This window comes from Cibotium barometz, chromosome 48 (assembly GCF_041138505.1).
Source record: "Cibotium barometz isolate CiBa-2024 chromosome 48, ASM4113850v1, whole genome shotgun sequence".
NCBI lineage: Eukaryota > Viridiplantae > Streptophyta > Polypodiopsida > Cyatheales > Cibotiaceae > Cibotium > Cibotium barometz.
Window position 1 is genome coordinate 21,757,847 of NC_141093.1, and position 21,810 is coordinate 21,779,656.

Consider the following 21,810-nt stretch of genomic DNA (forward strand, 5'->3'; position numbering starts at 1 on the left):
TGTCAATCAACCACTTGGCGAAAACTTTCCTTCATGGACTCCTCTTCTTCAAAAATAATGGCACTGCTTGCAACACGATTATTATTGCGTGTTGTAGGATCAAAAGCCTCACTGGAAATTCTAATCCAAATGTATTTGTCATGTTGCTTGATGTGGCAACTTGCGACGTGCCCAAATTCTAAAGTAGTGACATCTCGTATGGATTTTTGGTGAAACCCTTAGATTGTAAACGAGTTTAGGAAGGCATATTGTGACTTTCTTGTTGTTCCAGAGAGGTGAGTGAAAGAGAGAGTAAACAAGAGAGATTTTGAGAGGGTGAGATTGAAGAGAGAGAAAGAGAGTGGGGAGAGTATACGCTACAAAGAGTATACGCTACAAGGGGGGAGGACAGGGTCTGACAGGTGAGATCGACTTGAGAAAGAGAGTGAGGAGGGTATGCACTCGATAGAAGAGGAAAGGGTTTGAGAGGGTGAGATTGCTAGAGGGGCAAGGAGAGGGTTTGAGAGGGTGAGATCAAGGTGAGAGAGAGAGAGAGAGAGAGAGAGAGAGAGAGAGAGAGAGAGAGAGAGAGAGACTAGGCGATTATGGCACTAGAGGAGGGTAGGCGATTATACCGGAGAGAGAGGGGGGGAGAGCCATTTATTAATGGACACCACCAACCATGTTGGTAGGTGCCATATGTATTACCGAGTGGGGTTAGGCGATATGGCGCTAGAGGGGGGGTAGGCGATTATGCGAGAGAGAGAGAGAGAGAGAGGGAGAGAGAGAGGGAGGGAGAGAGGGAGGGAGGGAGAGAGAGCCGTTTAATGGATACCACCTGCCATGTTCGTAGATTCCATGTGTATTTCCCGAGCTCTTGCAATACACATGGCAGTACCACGTGTATTGCCCGAACATAGATAATACACCTAACAATTCCATGTGTAACGTTGCAATGTGTCAATACATGTGGCGTGCCATGTGTATTGCCCACACTCCGGTAATACACGTGGTATGCCATGTGTAACGCCTGACCATTGGCATTACATGTGACATGCACATCAACAAGTGCAACCATGCATAATGCTCGAGCGAGTGTCGGTATTACACATGCCATGCCACGTGTTATGCCCAAGCATGCGCATTACAGATGGCAAATTCCATGTGTAATATTATAATAGTTTTATTTATATTTATAAATATTAAATTATATAGATATATATATATATTAATATATATACATTTATATTCAAAAATATAAATATAAATATATACATATTAATATATATACATACATAAACATTAATATGTATAGATACACATACATAAAATCTATATAATAAATATTGTATCTGTCTACTCCTCTTCCTCTACTGTCACACCAATGAGATGTTGACCACTAGACACCCTCCTCGAGGGGCTCGCCTAAAAATATGTAGGTATAGTACGTGAGTTCAAATGAATGGGATTTTTTAATCCAAAATTTTAAGGTAAATTTACATAAATGCATTTATAGAATGGTTTTTTTTAATCGATTTTGAAAGAAAACCCATAAGTCCATAAAGAAAAAGGAGTCATTTTATTGATGAAAAATTAACATGTGAGGGATTTTTTACATACCCCTTTGAATGCACGTGATACAGAGGGTTTCTTAGTAGTGTACCACCAAAGTAAACACCATGGGACACTAGAATTACACCTCATTTACAAAGACACGATATTATGATCTAAAACTTTCATTATATTCCAAAGCAAATTTACAAGACCACAGCATTACATGACAAACACTTACGAGATGTTGAACACACGCAACAATACATTAAAGCATGTGTATAAACAATGTTCTTTACTTCCATGGGCCACTATCATTGCAACTCATTTATAAAGACACCATATTATGATCTAAAACTTGTATTGTATTCCAAAGCAAATTTACAAGACCACAGCATTACATGACAAACTTTGGCTGAGATGTTGAACACATAGAACAATACATAAAAGCAAGGGTGTACACAATGTTCTTTACTTCCATGGGCCACTATCATTTGCTACTTCTTCACAACGACACCATAGAGAAGCAACAATATATGAAAGCATTTTGGGCCTCAACTATCATCTTGGCCTTCTCCATCTACCCTGATGATGTGGTGTCCATGACGAGGGAATTGTAAAAGAACCGACGGATATGTGTGCCATGACATGTCGATATTGGGGCTCCCTTGGAACACTAGGTGGCCATGACAAGGCACTTGACTGTGTTGGGCTAATGGGGTACTGGGGGGTAGGTGGAGGATATGGGTGAGGAACGTGTGGAGACGATGCCCCCATGTCTCTCTATTGCTCCCGTTGTTGAGCATATTCACTAACCTCACCTTTGAAAAATTGTTGACCCAAATCATCATGAACATACATAAGTGGTTGTAGACAAGAACTAAGACATAGCTCATCGCTCTCCACGCTGATGGAATGTCGTTTGTTGTTGCGGTATCCTGCACGCTCTAGCCAAGGTCCCAGTATCGACAAAGCAATCTAGGACTGCATCCTCAATCGGTGAACGTCTTGAGTAACCACCTTCCATAGTACAAGCTCACAATTAGCATATATAAGGGTGTATGCATGTTTGGCTGGTACTCTTTTTATGCTAAAAAGCATGTACTAAAGTATCACAAAAATAGCACATTTCAAGAGTGCTAGAATGATTGTTGGAAAATAGAATATGTGGGGGGCGGGGGGGGGAGGGGGAGGGGGATTACGCATTCAAGAAAGTCGAAGGATTACAGGGTGAAATGAGGAAAAATATGAGACTCGGCACTTGTAGAGGAAGCGATGGATTTTCACTATCCTGTATTACTAGGAGGCACCCCCCAACAATCAGTTTGGGGTTTTGTTGGCGAAGGGGTTCACGCTCAAGCATTGCTGGGCTGTGAAAAATGCCACGAACAAGGAAGCCTTCACCATAAATTGGGCAGAGTTCATAGAAAGCGTCTTGTGCAATGTGGAGAAATAGGGCAAGCTACACTGAAAGATCAAAAGATGGTCTAAAAGAAACAATATATCTGCCGACCCTTCTAAAGGAACAGCACACGGTGGCGATTATATTTGAAGTGCCCACAAATTCAGGCAAGGTGCAGCCAACCTGCATTCGATCTCCCATAATCCCAAGGCTCTCGGGTCTTCATTCCTTTAGTTTTCCCATGCACATGGGTCACCATCAGTGAGCTATAGTTCGCCTCATCTAGTTAACTGTTGACATATGTTGCTGGCAGCTAAGGCAAGACTGGACAGTACAAGTGCAATGGTAGATAGAGCCAACAATTAAATGACAAGACAAAGAAGCAAAAAAATTGTGCCAAGAAAACATGCCCATAGGGGTCAAAAATTTAAGGATAAACTTGCAAGCAGCGCAAATGGATATAGCACATTTAGATTTGACAGCAGACTCAGAGCAACGGAGGAAGTTGTAGACGTACATCATGTCCTTCACCACGTCCACGCTAGACATTCTTGGATTTAGTGCGACAATGAAAAAAATGGGGTTTGATGTCAATAGAGCATTCACTACAAGGGATCGGGCTCATACCCGCGCTCCTAGCCGCTAAAAATGACTTGTGAAAAAAAGTAGCGGGCCCGTGTATCAGCGCGTGTATCATCGCGGCCACAGACATGCATGTAAAAGCACGTGTATAGCACCTCTCAGATGCGCTTATACACGGGTGTGTAGCCGCGTTCTTTTCACAGACGCGTTGATACATGCGGCTATACACGCTTTTTTAAATTTAGACGCACTTATACACGGGTGTATAGCCGCGTTCTGTCCAGTTCAGATGTCTCAGACGCGTTGATACCTGCGTCTATACACGCGTTTCTTTAATTTAGATGCGCTTATACACGCGTAATTGTCAGTTTTGACGCATTAATACACGCGTATTTTACAGAGTATCCGCATAGATACACGCGAGTTTTAGCAGTTCTGACGCGTTTATACACGCGAACAGAGAGCAAAAAAAAAATCCAGAGAGTGCTATTTGGTGCCTGAATACTGTTCCAGCATTCCAGCACCCAATAGCACTCTCTGGATTTTTTTTTTTGTGTATTAGACCATCCCATTAGACCATCCACGAAGAACATATGCACGAGGGAGATTAAGACAAGAACGACATGAATGCATACATTGTCAATACACGATTCAAGACAGACATGAATGTAATACTATCGATCAATCAATTCAATATTACTATCAAAATTTCATACATGTATACAAGGGAGTCCATATCTCGAAGTAGCCCATGGCTTCAGTTTACAAAAAAATATATACAATCACATCCTCAATATGGAATGTGATACTATAAGTCTGAGTACTACTCAGACCCAGATGATGACTCGGTGCTCCCTCCATGCTCAGATGAGCTCACATCGGTCGGAATGTCCGATGAGTAGTGCTCACGTCCACCCTCTGTAGTGGCGGCCGGTGGATCATCAGCAGCTTGTGCCTGTTCAAGTAATATATAGTATATAAGTATATATATATGTAATTCAATAAACCAAAATCATTCGTTTAGAATTTTCAAGTACATGTCGACCGTATGGTCTCATGGCCATCTCAAACTGCGCGTTCGTAATACGTCCCTCGGCTCTGAAGATGGCCCACGTGTCACGTCTGCTATGTCGGCGAGCATACGCAGTATCGTGGGTTGTGGACTTCCTCCCTGTAATCCGTCGCTGTATCATAATCAACACAATTTGTAAGATTAAAACAATCATAGAATCAATGAATTAAGTAAACAATCAAATAAAGTGGCAAGATACTTACGAACTCTGCCTCCCATGACTCGACGCCGCCAGATCCGAAATGCGAAGATCCAATGGTCTCCATCTAGATCCGTCGTGCCTCCACATGCTGCCTGCTCTTCACGCCACCCTCTGCTCGTTTCTTTGCCTCCTTCCACTCGCGTTTGTGCGCAGTGGCAGGTTTCTCGGCAGAATAGCCACCCGCAGCTACATTTAGCCGGTCATCGTACGCGAGTTTTTTAAGGTGAGATCTTTTATTACTTAAGATCTCCCTTATTCGCGTCCTTCCCCATACATCCGAGAATGTAGCATGTGGGGGATTGGGGTACCGACTATGTACAGCCTCTATCACCTCCCCAACTAATCGGCTATTTTGATCTTTAAATTTAATAAAATAATTTCTATATGAGTTTGATACTACCCCACGCATGTACTCCATTACCTCCCTCCCCCTCGCATCCATCACTATCCCGCCCCTATCCGTCACATCATAGCAGACCACTCTCTCTCATCTCCTCCTCTTCCGAACTGTCTCCTCTAACTCTTCTCCCTCTATCTCCTCTCTCACCGCGTGCCCTACTATCTCCCACACCTCCCCCACCTCCCCCACCAAAGCACCCGCCGCATCCTCCACTCCCACTCTTCCTACTGTTGTGGGTGGAGTCACGACTGGGGGATTGTCTACGTGACGGTGGCTGTGAGCCCTGACGTGACGGTGGCTCTGAGGGAGCACGTGATGGTGGCTGTGAGGGTGTACGTGAGTGTGTCTGGGACGAGGTATGTCTCCTCGGTGGACGTGGAAGAGGAGAAGCTGCATGCCGTCTCGTCGGACTCGGAGGAATAGACGGCACTGGAGTGCCCTGGATACTCGCGGTAGGGGTATAGACACCAGGCAGGGAAGGAGTGGGATGGGCATACATATACTCTGTAAGCTCAACCGGACCAGGATGGCGCCCAAAATGATTCAGCATCTCCATTAGTCAATTGCTGTACGCAAATGGATCGGATGAAGAACCTGGAATATCCATAAAGAACCTGCAACAAACATCTTCATGTACATCATGGGCTGTCTCTTGACTCACACAAATATCATCATTCAAGTCAGTTGTGTTGCCTGCAAATCATGAATTCTGAAACGCAGTCTCGTGTATACACCCATGCAGAAACGCGTGTATACACCCGTCAAAAAACGCATGTATACACCCGTCCAAAAACGCGTGTATATCCGCGTGAACATACTCTGCAGACAGATTACACCGGCTTTTACACGCGTTTCTACACGCGACTTGCGAAAAAAAATTCAAAAGGACCGACCCCCGACAAAGACAAAGTGTCCTTATAAAAGGACCATTGTCGCCCCTGTCAGAATCATTCACCCAATCGTGTGCACAGAAGCAAAAGGACGGAGACAAACCCAAAAAGCAAAGAGCAAATAGCATAAACAAATCTGAGGAAAGAGACAAGGCACAGGACAAACTAACTCACCTCTGAAAAAGTGAGTCTTCTCTGCTCCTTCTCTGCTCCCTCCTTCTCCCGTGTGTGCTCCTTTCTCTGCTCCCTCCTTGCTATTGGAAGAGGCAAAAACAGGCGAAAACGCAAGCAGTGTTGATATGTTAGTTCAAAATCTATATTTGGGGAAGGCGGGCTATTTTTAGTTTAAACATACCGCCGCGTTTATAAACGCGTGTATATTCGCGTGTATGGTATTTTAGCTGCGTTTATACACGCGTTTTGCAGAAATTACCCGCGTTAATACACGCGATTTTTAGGAAGTAGCCGCGTTAATACACGCAATTTTTAGGATATAGCCGCGTCAATACACGCGGTTTTTATACTTTCATTAAAAACATATTATGATTTTGTGTTTTCTGGTTTGTACACAGGATGTCATCAACCTCTTCAAGCAGTTCTGGGAAAGATGAGACAATGCGTCATCGTAATCGCGATGTGTGGTTGGGACAACGGATCAAATGTACGTGTAATTGATGTCAAGGATGCATTGTACGAGCACGTCAAATTACCTTGAATCACATCTCCATGTATGGAGAATGGAATCAAACAGGTTTAGAGGTGAGTAGATGTAAATTGATGATATTCAAATGACTCATGGTATCCAAATTAAATTAATAGAGTTGTAATATATAAACTCTAATTGAAGCAGGATGCAGTACCACACCCTAACATGGTACCCTATACACGACGAGAGCACGTAAAGCGTCGACGAGATGATGCTAGAGCTTCGGGATCTATTGTCAGAGATGAGTGGGAAAGGGATGACAATAGCCCTGCACCCCACGAAGTTGTGGAAGAGGAGGTGCTTGATGATATGGTGCGGAATCTTTTTAAGGATGATCCCAAAGGTATGGACGACGATGATATGGAACAAGAGCATCTTTATAAGGCTTCATCGACACTGGTGTTTGAAGGGTGCACATTCTCTGTTTTACGTGCTTCACTTGAACTACTTAATATACAAATAGTTTATGGATGGAGCAATGCAAGTCTTGACGCATTGTTGAAGTAAGCATTCTAACTTACAAATTTGAATTAGTGGTTTAAGGTTTAAGATTTAAGACTAATTATAATTGATAATATTGGATGCAGGCTATTATCAAACATGCTTCCAAAGGAAAATAGACTACCCACCTCAAGAGACATAGCGAGGCGCTATGTGACATCTCTTGGAGGACTGGATTATAATAAAATACATGCATGCGTCAATGATTGCATTCTCTTTCGTGGGACGCATAAGGAGGCTCTACATTGTCCCACTTGTGGTGAAGCAAGGTACAGAACAGATATGAAGAGTTTTGATGTACCTCGTAAAGTCTTGCGACACTTTCCTATAATTCCTCGCATCAAACACATGTTCAAGTGCAAATCCATAGCAGAGCTCATGTCATGGCATTCCTCACATCGATCGGATAATGGCATGTGGAGAATTCCCGCAGACACTCCTGCTTGGAAGCATATTGAAGATGAGTGGCCCAGCTTTAAAACAGAGCCCAGAAACTTGAGACTTGGCCTGGGTATGGATGGAGTGAATCCATTTGGTTTCAAAAGCACCGCATACAGCGTGTGGCCAGTTGTGTTGGTGAATTACAACCTTCCACCATCAATGGCGATCAAGAAGGGACATCTTATGTTATCCCTTCTAATTCCAGGGAAACATAAAGTCAAGCATATGGATGTTTATCTTGAACCATTGATTGATGAGTTGGAGGAACTATGGAGAGGTGTTGCGGTGGTGGACATTAGTAGGCCTCCCTCCTCTCGACACTTTGACTTAAAAGCAATGTTGATGTGGACAATGCATGACTTTCCAGGATACAGCGATTGTTCTGGTAAGAATTCTAATTACCTCCCTACTCTATTACTATTGGCTATATATATTAATTAGACGGTTTGACTTTATTATTCTAACTTTTATTTATATTTTAACAGGTTTGAAAACATCGGGTAAACATGCATGTCCTGTTTGTGGCCCTTCGTTAGTACATGAGTATGCTGACGGTTTGTGTAAGACTATATTCGATAATCATCATCGATTTCTCCCCTCAGATCATCCTAAATATGTTGCTAGTAAGAGTAGCATTCCTCCACAAACACCTCGTGCAAAAGATTGGAAGCGTATTTGGGAGTCTACAACTATTCTTCCTCCAGATGGCATGAACAGGTATAGTGATGTTTTTTCAATCTTGTTTTGTGTAGTCTCTAATTGGATTAAAGGTCACATAGAGCAATCCCTTGTGTAGGTACATTTTTTTTCGGCTGCCATATTGGACCCATCTTAAGATCAACCATCTTCTTGATCCCATGCACATCTTCAAGAATGTGGGATCTGGTATTTGGGAACATATTATTGGTAAACGAGACAATGTTAGCGTACGTGAGGACTTGCGGGTCGCAGGACGTATGCGTCAAGCTAGGCCACGAGAGGTGGGTGGGCACGTTCGTCTTCCGCCTGCACCATGGATTATATCAAAGAAAGAGGAGAAGCAAGTAAAGCAGGCCATCACCACTTTGCGTACTCCCATTGGATGCATGAGATCATTGAAGGGAGCCTTTACAACCACTAAGAAAAGAGGCGTTGAGCAACTATATGGATTGAAGTCCCACGATTGGCACAAGATGCTTCAAGTAAGTGTTTTCCAAGTCTTGTACGTACGTTGAAATTAAATTTTGTAATGCCATAAACCATACATACATGTGCTCTTATGTGCGCAGTTCATACTACCTACTAGCATCGACCATTGTGCAAATAAGAGTTTGAAAAAATGTATTTCTAAGATGGGCGAGCTTGTGAGGTATGTAAAACCCATGCTCAGATCACCCTTCATTATACCTTGCAAAATGAACGTGCATGAGGTATAACGTACTATTTATTTATTTTTCAGATATGTTAGTTCCAAAGCAATTGATCCAGCCACGTTGGATGATGCGTGTGTTATGGCAGTGGAGGTGGTTTGTTTGGTAGAGGAGACTTTTCCGCAAACCATTCTCACAAGTCAACTACATCTCATTGTGCATTTAGTGGACGAAATTGCTTTATGTGGTACTGTGCATGCACGCTGGATGTTCTTCCTAGAGCGCTTCATGAAGACCTTAAAAGACTTTGTGAGGCAAAGTGCAAGGCCTGAAGGAAGCATGGCCAAGGGTTGGTTGATACAATAGTCTCTTGTATATATTTCAGAATTTCTTGGTCAGGTGGACAGCTCTTTGCCACGACTATGGAGCAATGAAGAGGACTTGAGGATGACCTCTATTGTGCCTCAAGGAAAAGGACAGAGTAAAGTAATTGACAGAACATTGATTGATGATCTCAATTTCACTTGTATCCTTAATAGTGATGTGATGAGCAGATGGGTTACAAGATATGAGGATGCAAAGACAAAAAGGCAAGTAGAAAGAGCTCTCTTTCGGAGGCAACATGGCTCTCGCAAGGCGTACCCTAAGCATCTAGCAACACTTCCGAATGATATCCATGTTGATTGGTTGCATGAGGAAATGGAGAGAGCAGAGAGCGACGAGGGGCTGTATGTCACGGCGGAAGAATGGGAGTATGCACGAGGATGCATGTTAAAGGTACATAGAACTAATGTTTTGCATTAGTTGTAAGTGATTTGCTTTTAATATTTATTCACATTGCTTACACAAATATTGCTTCTATTTTGGTCCAGTGCACTATGTTCAATGCTATATGGTGTGAAGGCAAGCATTTTCGAACACAAAGAATTGATGAAAAGAGAAATACACAAGATTGCGGTGTCATTAGTAGCTTTGAGGGAGCTAATGGAAAAATGGATGATTATTGTGGCATAATCCAAGACATATTTAGGCTTGACTTTCGTCGCTTCTTTGTGTATGTTTTGGATGTCAGAAAAAAAGGACCTTATGACAACATAAAATCAATGTTCATTTGTTTATATGTATGTAGCTTCAAGAAGTGGACCACTCCTCTGTGTAGGATGAATATGATTTTGCACCCTACTGGTATGTCTTGATAATTGTAAATGTGAAGATTCAACCACCCACAATCTAGATAAGATAATCTCCTCTATCCTTTTCACCGGTGTTAAGAGGATTAAACAATTCTGTAACTGTCTATGAAACCATCACAAGATACCAAGGGGAGGCATCCGTAGGCCCCTACAACATTTGATTATAACGAATTTTTCTTAAAAATGGGTACTAGAAGGATGCGAGTTTTAGCAAAATGTCATTGTTTTGCCTAAACTTGCACACTTCTAGCAATCTCTTTTTTTAATTTTGTGTTGAAAAAAATGTTAGTGCATGGCCTATGGAAGCCTCTCCTTAGTATTTTGTGATGGTTTCATGGACACTTATAGAATTTTTTAATCCTCTAACACATCCTCTAACACCGATGTGAAAAGGATAGAGGAAATTATCTTATCGAGATTGTGGGTGGTTGAATCTTCACATGTACAATTATCAAGGCATGATAGGGAACCTTAGCAGCTAAATAAGCTCAACCAGTTAGATTTCATGATGGTTTCATGGACATGAATTCACATTTTTAGCCTCTATAACACTAGTAAAAGGGACAAGAAACTATCTTTGTAGAGAGTTGGGATATGAATATTTCCATAGACATTTAATATGGGCATGGTAGGGCACCTTAGCGAGGGGGGCCTATGGAAGCCTCCCTTGTGTTTTGTGATGGTTTCATGGATAGTTATAGACTTTTTTAATTCTCTATAACACTGATGAAAATAACAGAGGAAATTATCTTATCCAGATGGTGGGGGTTTGAATATTTAGCTTTTTTGCTATCCATACTTTTGTGCCCTTCAAGTTATTTGACCACTATAAGATACCTTTTTCTAAGAACTTGAGTTATGCATAATAATTGCAAGGCTTCCACTATGATTCATTATTGTTACTACTAGCAGATTTCCCTTAATTGTTGTCAATCACATTGTGGTTATACACTTTTGGGCTTTGTAGCATTTATCATCTTTCTACCACCTCTCAAGTAATCCTATTTGAGTGAGCACAGACTCCCTTTGTCTTCTCTATTCCTCAAACTCCACTATGCCTTAAGTCTTCATTTGCCCAACATTCTCTTGAGAAATCTTCTTTTCTTGGTGGGTCTCTCTCCAAGCTCAACTCAAACTCTGTTGTACCAAATCATGTGAAGTCATCCATTGAGTGACATGTTTTCATGTCAAAGGTGGATGACATATTGCTATAAGGAGACAATCCACTCATTTTGCCGAATGTGATCTTTTAGGTAATCCCAAAGTGCCCACAAACGAGAGGATGGTCTATGTATGTGAATGCATATGGCACTTCTGTACTCCATATGAACCCACTCAAAACTCCCTAATAGAAAATATGATATTTTAACCTTGGAAAGCTAGGATGTGGGCAAATTGAGTGTCATCGGTTCATGGTGAACCCAATGTATGGAGGAGGTTATAGATGCACGGTGGAATGTGATAAGCTATATCAATGGCTATAAAAAAAAGAATTGAAAACACCCCTTTACCCAAGTATTTGTGCGTACTATTATGGTTATTGTACTATCGATATATTGTGAAGGGTGTTATTAGATTGTGAAGAGAGAGAGAGAGAGAGAGAGAGAGAGAGAGAGAGAGAGAGAGAGAGAGAGAGCAAGAGCTTAACTATGAAGAGTGTTGATTTATCTACCCCTTGTTTACTAAGTGGAAAGAGTGTGCATTTTGTGTGGGGAGGGGGGATATGCACGTGTGTGTGTGTGTGTGTGTGTGTGTGTGTGTGCGTGCGTGTGAGAGAGAGATGGGCGTGAATGTGTCCTGTACTACTGTCTCTAGGTTGGCATTTTTCAACTATGGGTAGATGAGAGGCCATATTCTTCACCATGGTTTTCTTTATTGAGGTGTTTATATGTCCTCAAGTAGATAATTGAGATGTCTACCCCCAGAAGGCTAGTGAATACACTATGAACTCTAGGGTTAAATTTAAAAAGGTGACATCTATCTTTGCTTAAAGAAGCTATGTTGTGCCTAAAAGTTTTACACAATTTTCCAGTGCAAATCCCTTGAGTTTTGATGTTGATAGTCACTCTTTATGCCTCATTCATTAGACACCAAAAATTGTGTCTAGGAATTTGATATTTGCCACTACCTACTTAACTGAAATGTTGACATCATGTGCAAGTGCATGCATGCCTGCACAAGAGAGAGAGAGAGAGAGAGAGAGATTTAATCCTTGTTGTCTTGAAGATAGATTGATCACCATCAACTAGAAACTCTTTCTAATTAATTCAAAATTTTAATTGTCTCTATTTTGAAGCAAAAATTGACCACTACCTAGTTAAAATTTTAATTTTAGTCAATTTTTTCCAAGTTACCTCTTTATTGTTACACATTGAAGACTCGATTACAAATAGCATGCACACCAAGTCTATCCACACCAATAAATGTAGGATTCTAAAACTCGTCCGAAAACAATCATATTCTCCCCCATTTAATCAAGATGAGTTCTAGGAGGAGGTGGTTTTTCAATCTGAAACAGTTGCACAATGACACTGAATCTCGAGCCTCAAGATAAAGTGCCAATTCAAAGATCTTACAATTCTTGGCTCCATGACATAAATCTTATAACTTTGCCCCATAATAGGTGGTAGCAATCTTGATGAGGTCTTTTTTATTGTTCTCTTGTTCCAAGGTTCACTACATATCATGTCTAAGACCTAGTCTAGGGAGATCTCAAGCCTTGTATCAAGGTACTATAAATGAAGAAGTCATAATGATACTAGATGATCCAAGTATCAATCTAATACAACTCACTTCACTATGAAAATGATACATGGCAATGCTAAGGAAATTGCTCTATTTTCCACACCCAAACTAGAGCTTTTAGCATTTCAACCCCTCCTTGCTTTAGAAAAACCACTATAAGTTGTCTAGCCTTCTAACTCCGGAAATTAAAGCTCTTTTAACCTCTTCTCACTTTACACTGAAGTGCGATTTACACGTCTTGTCATGAAGCTAAGCTTATGTAATAGCCTAGGCTACTACTCCAAGTTTATGAGATGCTTTTGAGATGACCAGGCATGAAGTAAGTGCAAATTGTAACCTTTCTAGGGTCTTCAACATAGAGCATTCAACATTTGACACTAGGTTGATGGCTTGCTTGTATGGACTTATCAAAAAAAAAAAAACATAGCTTTTCTTGAATCCATGCAAGGTTTTTGTCCAACAGGTCAAATGACACGAGAGATTTACAAAGAAACTTTAAGCTTCCAGCTGAGATCACCAGTCTCTCTCTCTTTCTCTCTCTCCCTCTCTCTCGTTATCGTCAGCAGAATCACACCATAGAAATGCTCATCACCCCTTCTCTTCCACAGTACAGCCCAAAGACCACTGAGATGGCATACCTACTGCCTTTATTAGATTCATAACAAGGCCCTAGGGGTTCATGTCTTGCTGCCATCACTAGTAACAACAGAGACAGACCAGTGATGCTCCACTACCAACCTTTCTCTTCCACAGTACAGCCCAAGCTAGCTGAGGCTGCATATACCTGCAGCAAAAAATGGGTTCATGTCTCAGACCATAGAAATGCTCCACCACCTCTTCTTTTCCGCAGTACAGCCCAAGCTTGCTGAGCTCGTTTACATGCAGCCTTTCTGAGTGTCTTTCTACCTTGCACTCTTCTGCAAAAATGGTGGTCTTTACCCGTGTGTACGAGATCCTCATTCACAATGTGGTAACAGTCAAGTACACTCGTAGGCATACTCATGCCCTTATTGTGTATGCCATCCTCATTCACTATGTTGCAACGTTGCACCCTTACATCATGCTTATGCATACTCATTGTACGACTCGTCTCATCAAACCTTGGAAACTGCTTTGGGTTCTCCTCTTCGATGCAGCATGTTTGGTGCAGAGTCTGGCAAGGGTTGATATCCACATGAGAAGAACTCAGATTACCCTTCATGGAGGTAGGGTTGACAAACTCCACAAACTCTTTTAACTCGGAAAAGCAGCTATGGAGTGAGTACGACACAAAGAAGACGTCTTTTCCTATCAACGCTGGCTTCACTTGACCATTTTCACTCTCTTCCCCACAAACATTCAGCCCATTGATAGGTGTCTTTGAAGAATGCAAGAAACCATACTCCAGTCCTGCTTTGGCCTTGGCATATGTATTGCCAAAACAGCTATCACTTTTACTAGTCCCAAGTGTTCCATTCAGACATGAGTTGGAAGAGTGAGCCTTAGTCGAAAGACACCATAGTCCACTAGGAAGGACTGCTATTGTTGGCTTTATTTCATTCAGCATGCGAAGTGTCTCATGCGAGATACTGTACCGTGGAACTGCGCGGATTCTGGTGGCAGTTGTATCAGTTATGAAAAATTCCGAAATCCCAAGAAGTCGCATGGTTTGTAGACGCTCTGGCCAAATCCAAATCTGTCAAAAAAGAACGCTTTTAGAACTACTAGAATTAAATCCTGGAACAAACGAGTGGATGAGTTCACCATCTACAGAACTTTAGGTAGGTTATAGACAAGACAAGGATGCAGCCGTTGGCATGGGCCCAACCTGGCTGCCCATTCATGACAAATGAGCAATCTTGCCCATCCAACTACCCACCGGTGGGATAGATGGGGACATTTGTGTAGCCAGCCTCAGGTTATGCATTTTGAGTGAAAATAAGAATATGTACCTTTGTTTTCAAAGCTTTTGCTATCGAAATCAAAAGCTCTTCCTTGCCCAGCATATCAACTCCAACGAGTACATCATAACCCTCATGGCTGGTGATTATATCAACAACCTGGAACCTTTCATTCATATCCACATTGTGAGATTATGGATATCCAAGAGGTTATCACTTGAACTATCCCAATGAAGCCTACATCCAGTGGATAATAAATCTTCAAAAACCAAAACACACATTCAAATTAATTTCATCTCCTCGGACAATATTTCACACGTGTTCAACTGCTGGCATGGCTATTCTCATCACACAGCCACTTCCTTATTGCAAAATGGCCGAGAAACAATCACAGAAACATTCAGTATCCCAATTTTGCAATCTATGATTCACAGAACAATCTCATTTAACAACAATGTGTGCAATGCATACAACCTTCTCTATCAAAGCAGCCAACAATCAAGAAGAAACCCTTAAAATGATCACCAGATGCCCCTTCCCACCACCAATGACCAGTCGGAACTAAATTGATCAAGATGAACTGGGTGTTATGGCTGGAAGTTCTGGAAACGGGATCAGATCCTTGGCATGGCATGTAACCGTGCCTAGGGTTTTTGGGCACACTTGAACTCAAACATGAACTTCAAAATCTATACAGAAGCTTTTGCAATTTCTATGGTGTCCTGGCTGGAGGAAGTTCTGGAAACGGGATCAGATCCTTGGCATGGCATGTAACCATGCCTAGGGTTTTTGGACACAAACGCAAACATGAACTTCAAAATCTATATAGAAGCTTTTGCAATTTCTATGGTGTCCGCGCGGCGCCGGGGGGGGGGGGGGGGGGGGGGGTTTGTTCCTAGGAACGGGTGGACGTGGACTAGGCTATGGGTGAGGGATGGGAAGTTGGAGGCTGGGGAGGAGCCACAAGTGCTGCAAGTGGGCGGGCGCCCGGCCGAGGGAGGAGGGTGGGAGGGCTTTCGGCAACCTGAGGGGGAGGAGGGACCTCTTTTCCTCCTTAGGAGTGGCCTTGTATAGTCACTTATATAGTGCTTATTGCTGCTACAAATAACAATCCACTTGGATTTATTAATATTGAACCTTAGCCACCCATCCAAGCCTGCTTTCCCTAATCCCAGGTCCTTGATCAGGAGGGCATATTCAAGGATTCTTCTTCTTTCATTGCACAGAGAGGGGGGCAGCCTAACAAAGGCAAAGATGGGGCACCTCCCTCTAAGGACTCCAAGGACCTTAAGGATGCAAAGCCGAAGGGGTCTTCAGCTCCTAATTCATCCGCAACCAGAAGGTTTGTGATTACTGCTGCAAAGAGGGGCACTTATGGCAACAATGCCGGAGTCGTATGTGGAACTTGGAACTTAAGATCAACCATCTTCTTGATCCCATGCACATCTTCAAGAATGTGGGATCTGGTATTTGGGAACATATTATTGGTAAACGAGACAATGTTAGAGTACGTGAGGACTTGCGGGTCGCACGACGTATGCGTCAAGCTTGGCCACGAGAGGTGGGTGGGCACGTTCGTCTTCCGCTTGCACCATGGATTATATCAAAGAAAGAGGAGAAGCAGGTAAAGCAGGCCATCACCACTTTGCGTACTCCCACTGGATGCATGAGATCATTGACGGGAGCCTTTACAACCACTAAGAAAAGAGGCGTTGAGCAACTATATGGGTTGAAGTCCCACGATTGGCACAAGATGCTTCAAGTAAGTGTTTTCCATGTCTTGTACGTTGAAATTAAATTTTGTAATGCCATAAACCATACATACATGTGCTCTTATGTGCGCAGTTCATACTACCTACTAGCATCGACCATTGTGCAAATAAGAGTTTGAAAAAATATATTTATAAGATGGGCGAGCTTGTGAGGTATGTAAAACCCATGTCAGATCACCCTTCATTATACCTTGCAAAATGAACGTGCATGAGGTATAACGTACTATTTATTTATTTTTCAGATATGTTAGTTCCAAAGCAATTGATCCAGCCACGTTGGATGATGCGAGTGTTATGGCAGTGGAGGTGGTTTGTTTGGTAGAGGAGACTTTTGCGCGAACCATTCTCACAAGTCAACTACATCTCATTGTGCATTTAGTGGACGAAATCGCTTTATGTGGTACTGTGCATGCACGTTGGATGTTCTTCCTAGAGTGCTTCATGAAGACCTTAAAAGACTTTGTGAGGCAAAGTGCAAGGCCTGAAGGAAGCATGGCCGAGGGTTGGTTGATACAAGAGTCTCTTGTATATATTTCAGAATTTCTTGGTCAGGTGGACAGCTCTTTGCCATGACTATGGAGCAATGAAGAGGACTTGAGGATGACCTCTATTGTGCCTCAAGGAAAAGGACAGAGTAAAGTAATTGACAGAACATTGATTGATGATCTCAATTTCACTTGTATCCTTAATAGTGATGTGATGAGCAAATGGGTTACAAGATATGAGGATGCAAAGACAAAAAGGCAAGCAGAAAGAGCTCTCTTTCAGAGGCAACATGGCTCTCGGAAGGCGCACCCTAAGCATCTAGCAACACTTCCGAATGATATCCATATTGATTGGTTGCATGAGGAAATGGAGAGAGCAGAGAGCGACGAGGGGCTGCATATCACGGCGGAAGAATGGGAGTATGCACGAGGATGCATGTTAAAGGTACATAGAACTAATGTTTTGCATTAGTTGTAAGTGATTTGCTTTTAATATTTATTCACATTGCTTACACAAATATTGCTTCTATTTTGGTCCAGTGCACTATGTTCAATGCTATATGGTCTGAAGGCAAGCATTTTCGAACACAAAGAATTGATGAAAAGAGAAATACACAAGATTGCGGTGTCATTAGTAGCTTTGAGGGAGCTAATGGAAAAATGGATGATTATTGTGGCATAATCCAAGACATATTTAGGCTTAACTTTCGTCGCTTCTTTGTGTATGTTTTGGATGTCAAATGGCAAATGAACGTGGTGGAAAAAGGGCCTGATGCAACGATAAAATGCCATGCAAGTGGCTATGTAACTATTGACTCTACAAAGTTTTGGCAAACAAAGAAAGAAAGGCTCGTATTGCCACAACAATGTGAGCAGGTATGCATTTTTTTACTAATGTGTTTCATGTACATATATATCTAAGCTCGCGTACCCCTTGACTTTTGATATGCTAATTAATTACTGTACTATGTGTATTTGAATAGGTTATCTATCTACCAATGGTGCATGACATTAAATGGTGGTACGTCATCCCTATTGCACCACGTTCCAAAGTGATGTATAATACATTCACTGATATGGAGCATATGGAGGATGTAACAAGCCGCAATGAAGATGATGTCGAACATGCCAATGAAGATGTTGTGATCGATGATCAAGAAATAAGAGATGATCATGATAATGAGGATGAGCGTGCCATTTCTCATGATCATGAGAATGACCCTACCATTGAGGATGATGGTGATGTTGATGAGGATGATCAAGACATTGATACCATTATCAATGGAGTACAGAATATCGATAGTGGAATAAATTTAATCGTAGCCTTACAAATTGATCAAATGAATATTGATGTTGATCGTTTGGCAAGGATGGATCTTATTGAAGATGACATCGAACCCTAATCAATCCGTCACTGTACGTTCTAAATTGATGACATTTCTATCATCTCATATGCATGATTTATTTTTGAATATATTTCATTGTTGTAAATGCATGTAGTGGGATTGTGTAATGATGTATACTGTAATGTACTATGAGATGGTTTAAAGAAAATAGTTCTTAATTTTGTAAAGGAATTCAGTTTTTCTTCAATTTTTTTTCAGTTTTTCTTTACCATGCGTGTATTAATCCGTGTATGGTGGCGTGTATTAATCCGTGTATGGTAGCGTGTATTAATCCGTGTATGGTAGCGTGTATAGATGCGTGTATTACTGCATGTATATAAACGTGTTTATACACGCGTTGATAAATGCAAATATACACGCGAACTTAAATGATAAAATACACACGCTCGATTCTTTTCAAATACAGGCGCGACCATACACGCGCTCGTAATTTATCGCGTGTATGAAACACGTGTATGGCAGCATTGTCTTGTAGTGGCTGCCATACACGCATTAATACACACTTGGCAAAGAAAAACTGAAGAAAAAACTGAATTCCTTTACAAAATTAAGAACTGTTTTCTTTAAACCATCTCATAGTACATTACAGTATATATCATTACACAATCCCACTACATGCATTTACAACAATGAAATATATTCAAAAATAAATCATGCATATGAGATGATAATTAAAAGACAACACATACAATAGAAATGTCATCAATTTGGAACGATACAGTGACAGATTGGTTAGGGTTCGATCTGATCTTCAATAAGATCCATCCTTGCCAAACGATCAACATCAATATCCATTTGATCAATTTGTAAGACTACGATTAAATTTATTCCACTATCGATATTCTGTACTCCATTGATAATGGTATCGATGTCCTGATCATCCTCATCAACATCACCATCATCCTCAATGGTAGGGTCATTCTCATGATCATGAGAAATGGCACGCTCATCCTCATTATCATGATCATCTCTTATTCCTTGATCATCGATCACAACATTGGCATATTCGACATCATCTTCATTGCGGCTTGTTACATCCTCCATATGCTCCATATTAGTGAATGTATTAAACATCACTTTGGAACGTGGTGCAATAGGGATGACGTACCACCATTTAATGTCATGCACCATTGGTAGATAGATAACCTACTCAAATACACATAGTACAGTAATTAATTAGCATATCAAAAGTCAAGGGATATGCGAGCTTAGATATATATGTACATGAAACACATTAGTAAAAAAATGCATACCTGCTCACATTGTTGTGGCAATACGAGCCTATCTTTCTTTGTTTGCCAAAACTTTGTAGAGTCAATAGTTACATAGCCACTTGCATGGCGTTTTATCGTTGCATCAGGCCCTTTTTCCACCACGTTCATTTGCCATTTGACATCTAAAACATACACAAAGAAGCGACGAAAGTCAAGCCTAAATATGTCTTGGATTATGCCACAATAATCATCCATTTTTCCATTAGCTCCCTCAAAGCTACTAATGACACCGCAATCTTGTGTATTCCTCTTTTCATCAATTCTTTGTGTTCGAAAATGCTTGCCTTCACACCATATAGCATTGAACATAGTGCACTGGACCAAAATAGAAGCAATATTTGTGTAAGCAATGTGAATAAATATTAAAAGCAAATTACTTACAACTAATGCAAAACATTAGTTCTATGTACCTTTAACATGCATCCTCATGCATACTCCCATTCTTCCGCCGTGATATGCAGCCCCTCGTCGCTCTCTGCTCTCTCCATTTCCTCATGCAACCAATCAACATGGATATCATTCGGAAGTGTTGCTAGATGCTTAGGGTACGCCTTACGAGAGCCATGTTGTCTCCGAAAGAGAGCTCTTTCTGCTTGCAATTTTGTCTTTGCATCCTCATATCTTGTAACCCATCCGCTCATCACATCACTATTAAGGATGCAAGTGAAATTGAGATCATCAATCAATGTTCTGTCAATTACTTTACTCTGTCCTTTTCCTTGAGGCACAATAGAGGTCATCCTCAAGTCCTCTTCATTGCTCCATAGTCGTGGCAAAGAGCTGTCCACCTGACCAAGAAATTCTGAAATATATACAAGAGACTCTTGTATCAACCAACCCTCGGCCATGCTTCCTTCAGGCCTTGCACTTTGCCTCACAAAGTCTTTTAAGGTCTTCATGAAGCGCTCTAGGAAGAACATCCAATGTGCATGCACAGTACCACATAAAGCGATTTCGTCCACTAAATGCACAATGAGATGTTGACTTGTGAGAATGGTTCGCGAAAAAGTCTCCTCTACCAAACAAACCACCTCCAATGTCCACTACCATAACACGCGCATCATCCAACGTGGCTGGATCAATTGCTTTGGAACTAACATATCTGAAAAATAAATAAATAGTACGTTATACCTCATGCACGTTCATTTTGCAAGGTATAATGAAGGGTGATCTGACATGGGTTTTACATACCTCACAAGCTCGCCCATCTTATAAATACATTTTTTCAAACTCTTATTTGCACAATGGTCGATGCTAGTAGGTAGTATAAACTGCGCACATAAGAGCACATGTATGTATGGTTTATGGCATTACAAAATTTAATTTCAACGTACAAGACTTGGAAAACACTTACTTGAAGCATCTTGTGCCAATCGTGGGACTTCAACCCATATAGTTGCTCAACGCCTCTTTTCTTAGTGGTTGTAAAGGCTCCCTTCAATGATCTCATGCATCTAGTGGGAGTACGCAAAGTGGTGATGGCCTGCTTTACCTGCTTCTCCTCTTTCTTTGATATAACCCATGGTGCAGGTGGAAGATGAACGTGCCCACCCACGTCTCGTGGCCAAGCTTGACGCATACGTCCTGCGACCCGCAAGTCCTCACGTACGCTAACATTGTCTCGTTTACCAATAATATGTTCCCAAATACCAGATCCCACATTCTTGAAGATGTGCATGGGATCAAGAAGATGGTTGATCTTAAGATGGGTCCAATATGGTAGCCGAAAAAAATGGAGTACCTACACAAGGGATTGTTCTATGTGACCTTTAATCCAATTAGAGACTACACAAAACAAGATTGAAAAAACATTACTATACCTGTTCATGCCATCTGGAGGAAGAATATTTATAGACTCCCAAATACGCTTCCAATCTTTTGCACGAAGTGTTTGTGGAGGAATGTTACTCTTACTAGCAATATATTTAGGATGATCTGATGGGAGAAATCGATGATGATTATCGAATATGGTCTTACACA

General features: G+C 41.4%; 1 protein-coding gene across 1 annotated transcript; it reads right to left on the minus strand.

The window, feature by feature from the left end:
- Positions 1-13,405: 13,405 nt before the first annotated feature.
- LOC147610956 (uncharacterized) lies at positions 13,406-15,155 on the minus strand. The gene is made up of 2 exons (XM_086785163.1): positions 14,945-15,155; positions 13,406-14,688 (listed from the first exon to the last, which is right to left on the minus strand). The coding sequence occupies exons 1-2, from the start codon at positions 15,068-15,070 to the stop codon at positions 13,816-13,818; spliced, it is 999 nt and encodes a 332-aa protein (XP_086641289.1). The 5' UTR covers positions 15,071-15,155; the 3' UTR covers positions 13,406-13,815.
- Between the last annotated feature and the right edge of the window lie 6,655 nt (positions 15,156-21,810).

What these genes read in the sequence shown, in the direction of transcription:
- LOC147610956 (XM_086785163.1), bottom strand. Translation starts at nt 15,070, where the DNA reads ATGAATGAAAGGTTCCAGGTTGTTGATATAATCACCAGCCATGAGGGT. An exon ending in CAAAAGCTTTGAAAACAAAG is followed by an intron (nt 14,689 to 14,944) that starts GTACATATTCTT and finishes CTTTTTTGACAG; the next exon opens with ATTTGGATTTGGCCAGAGCG.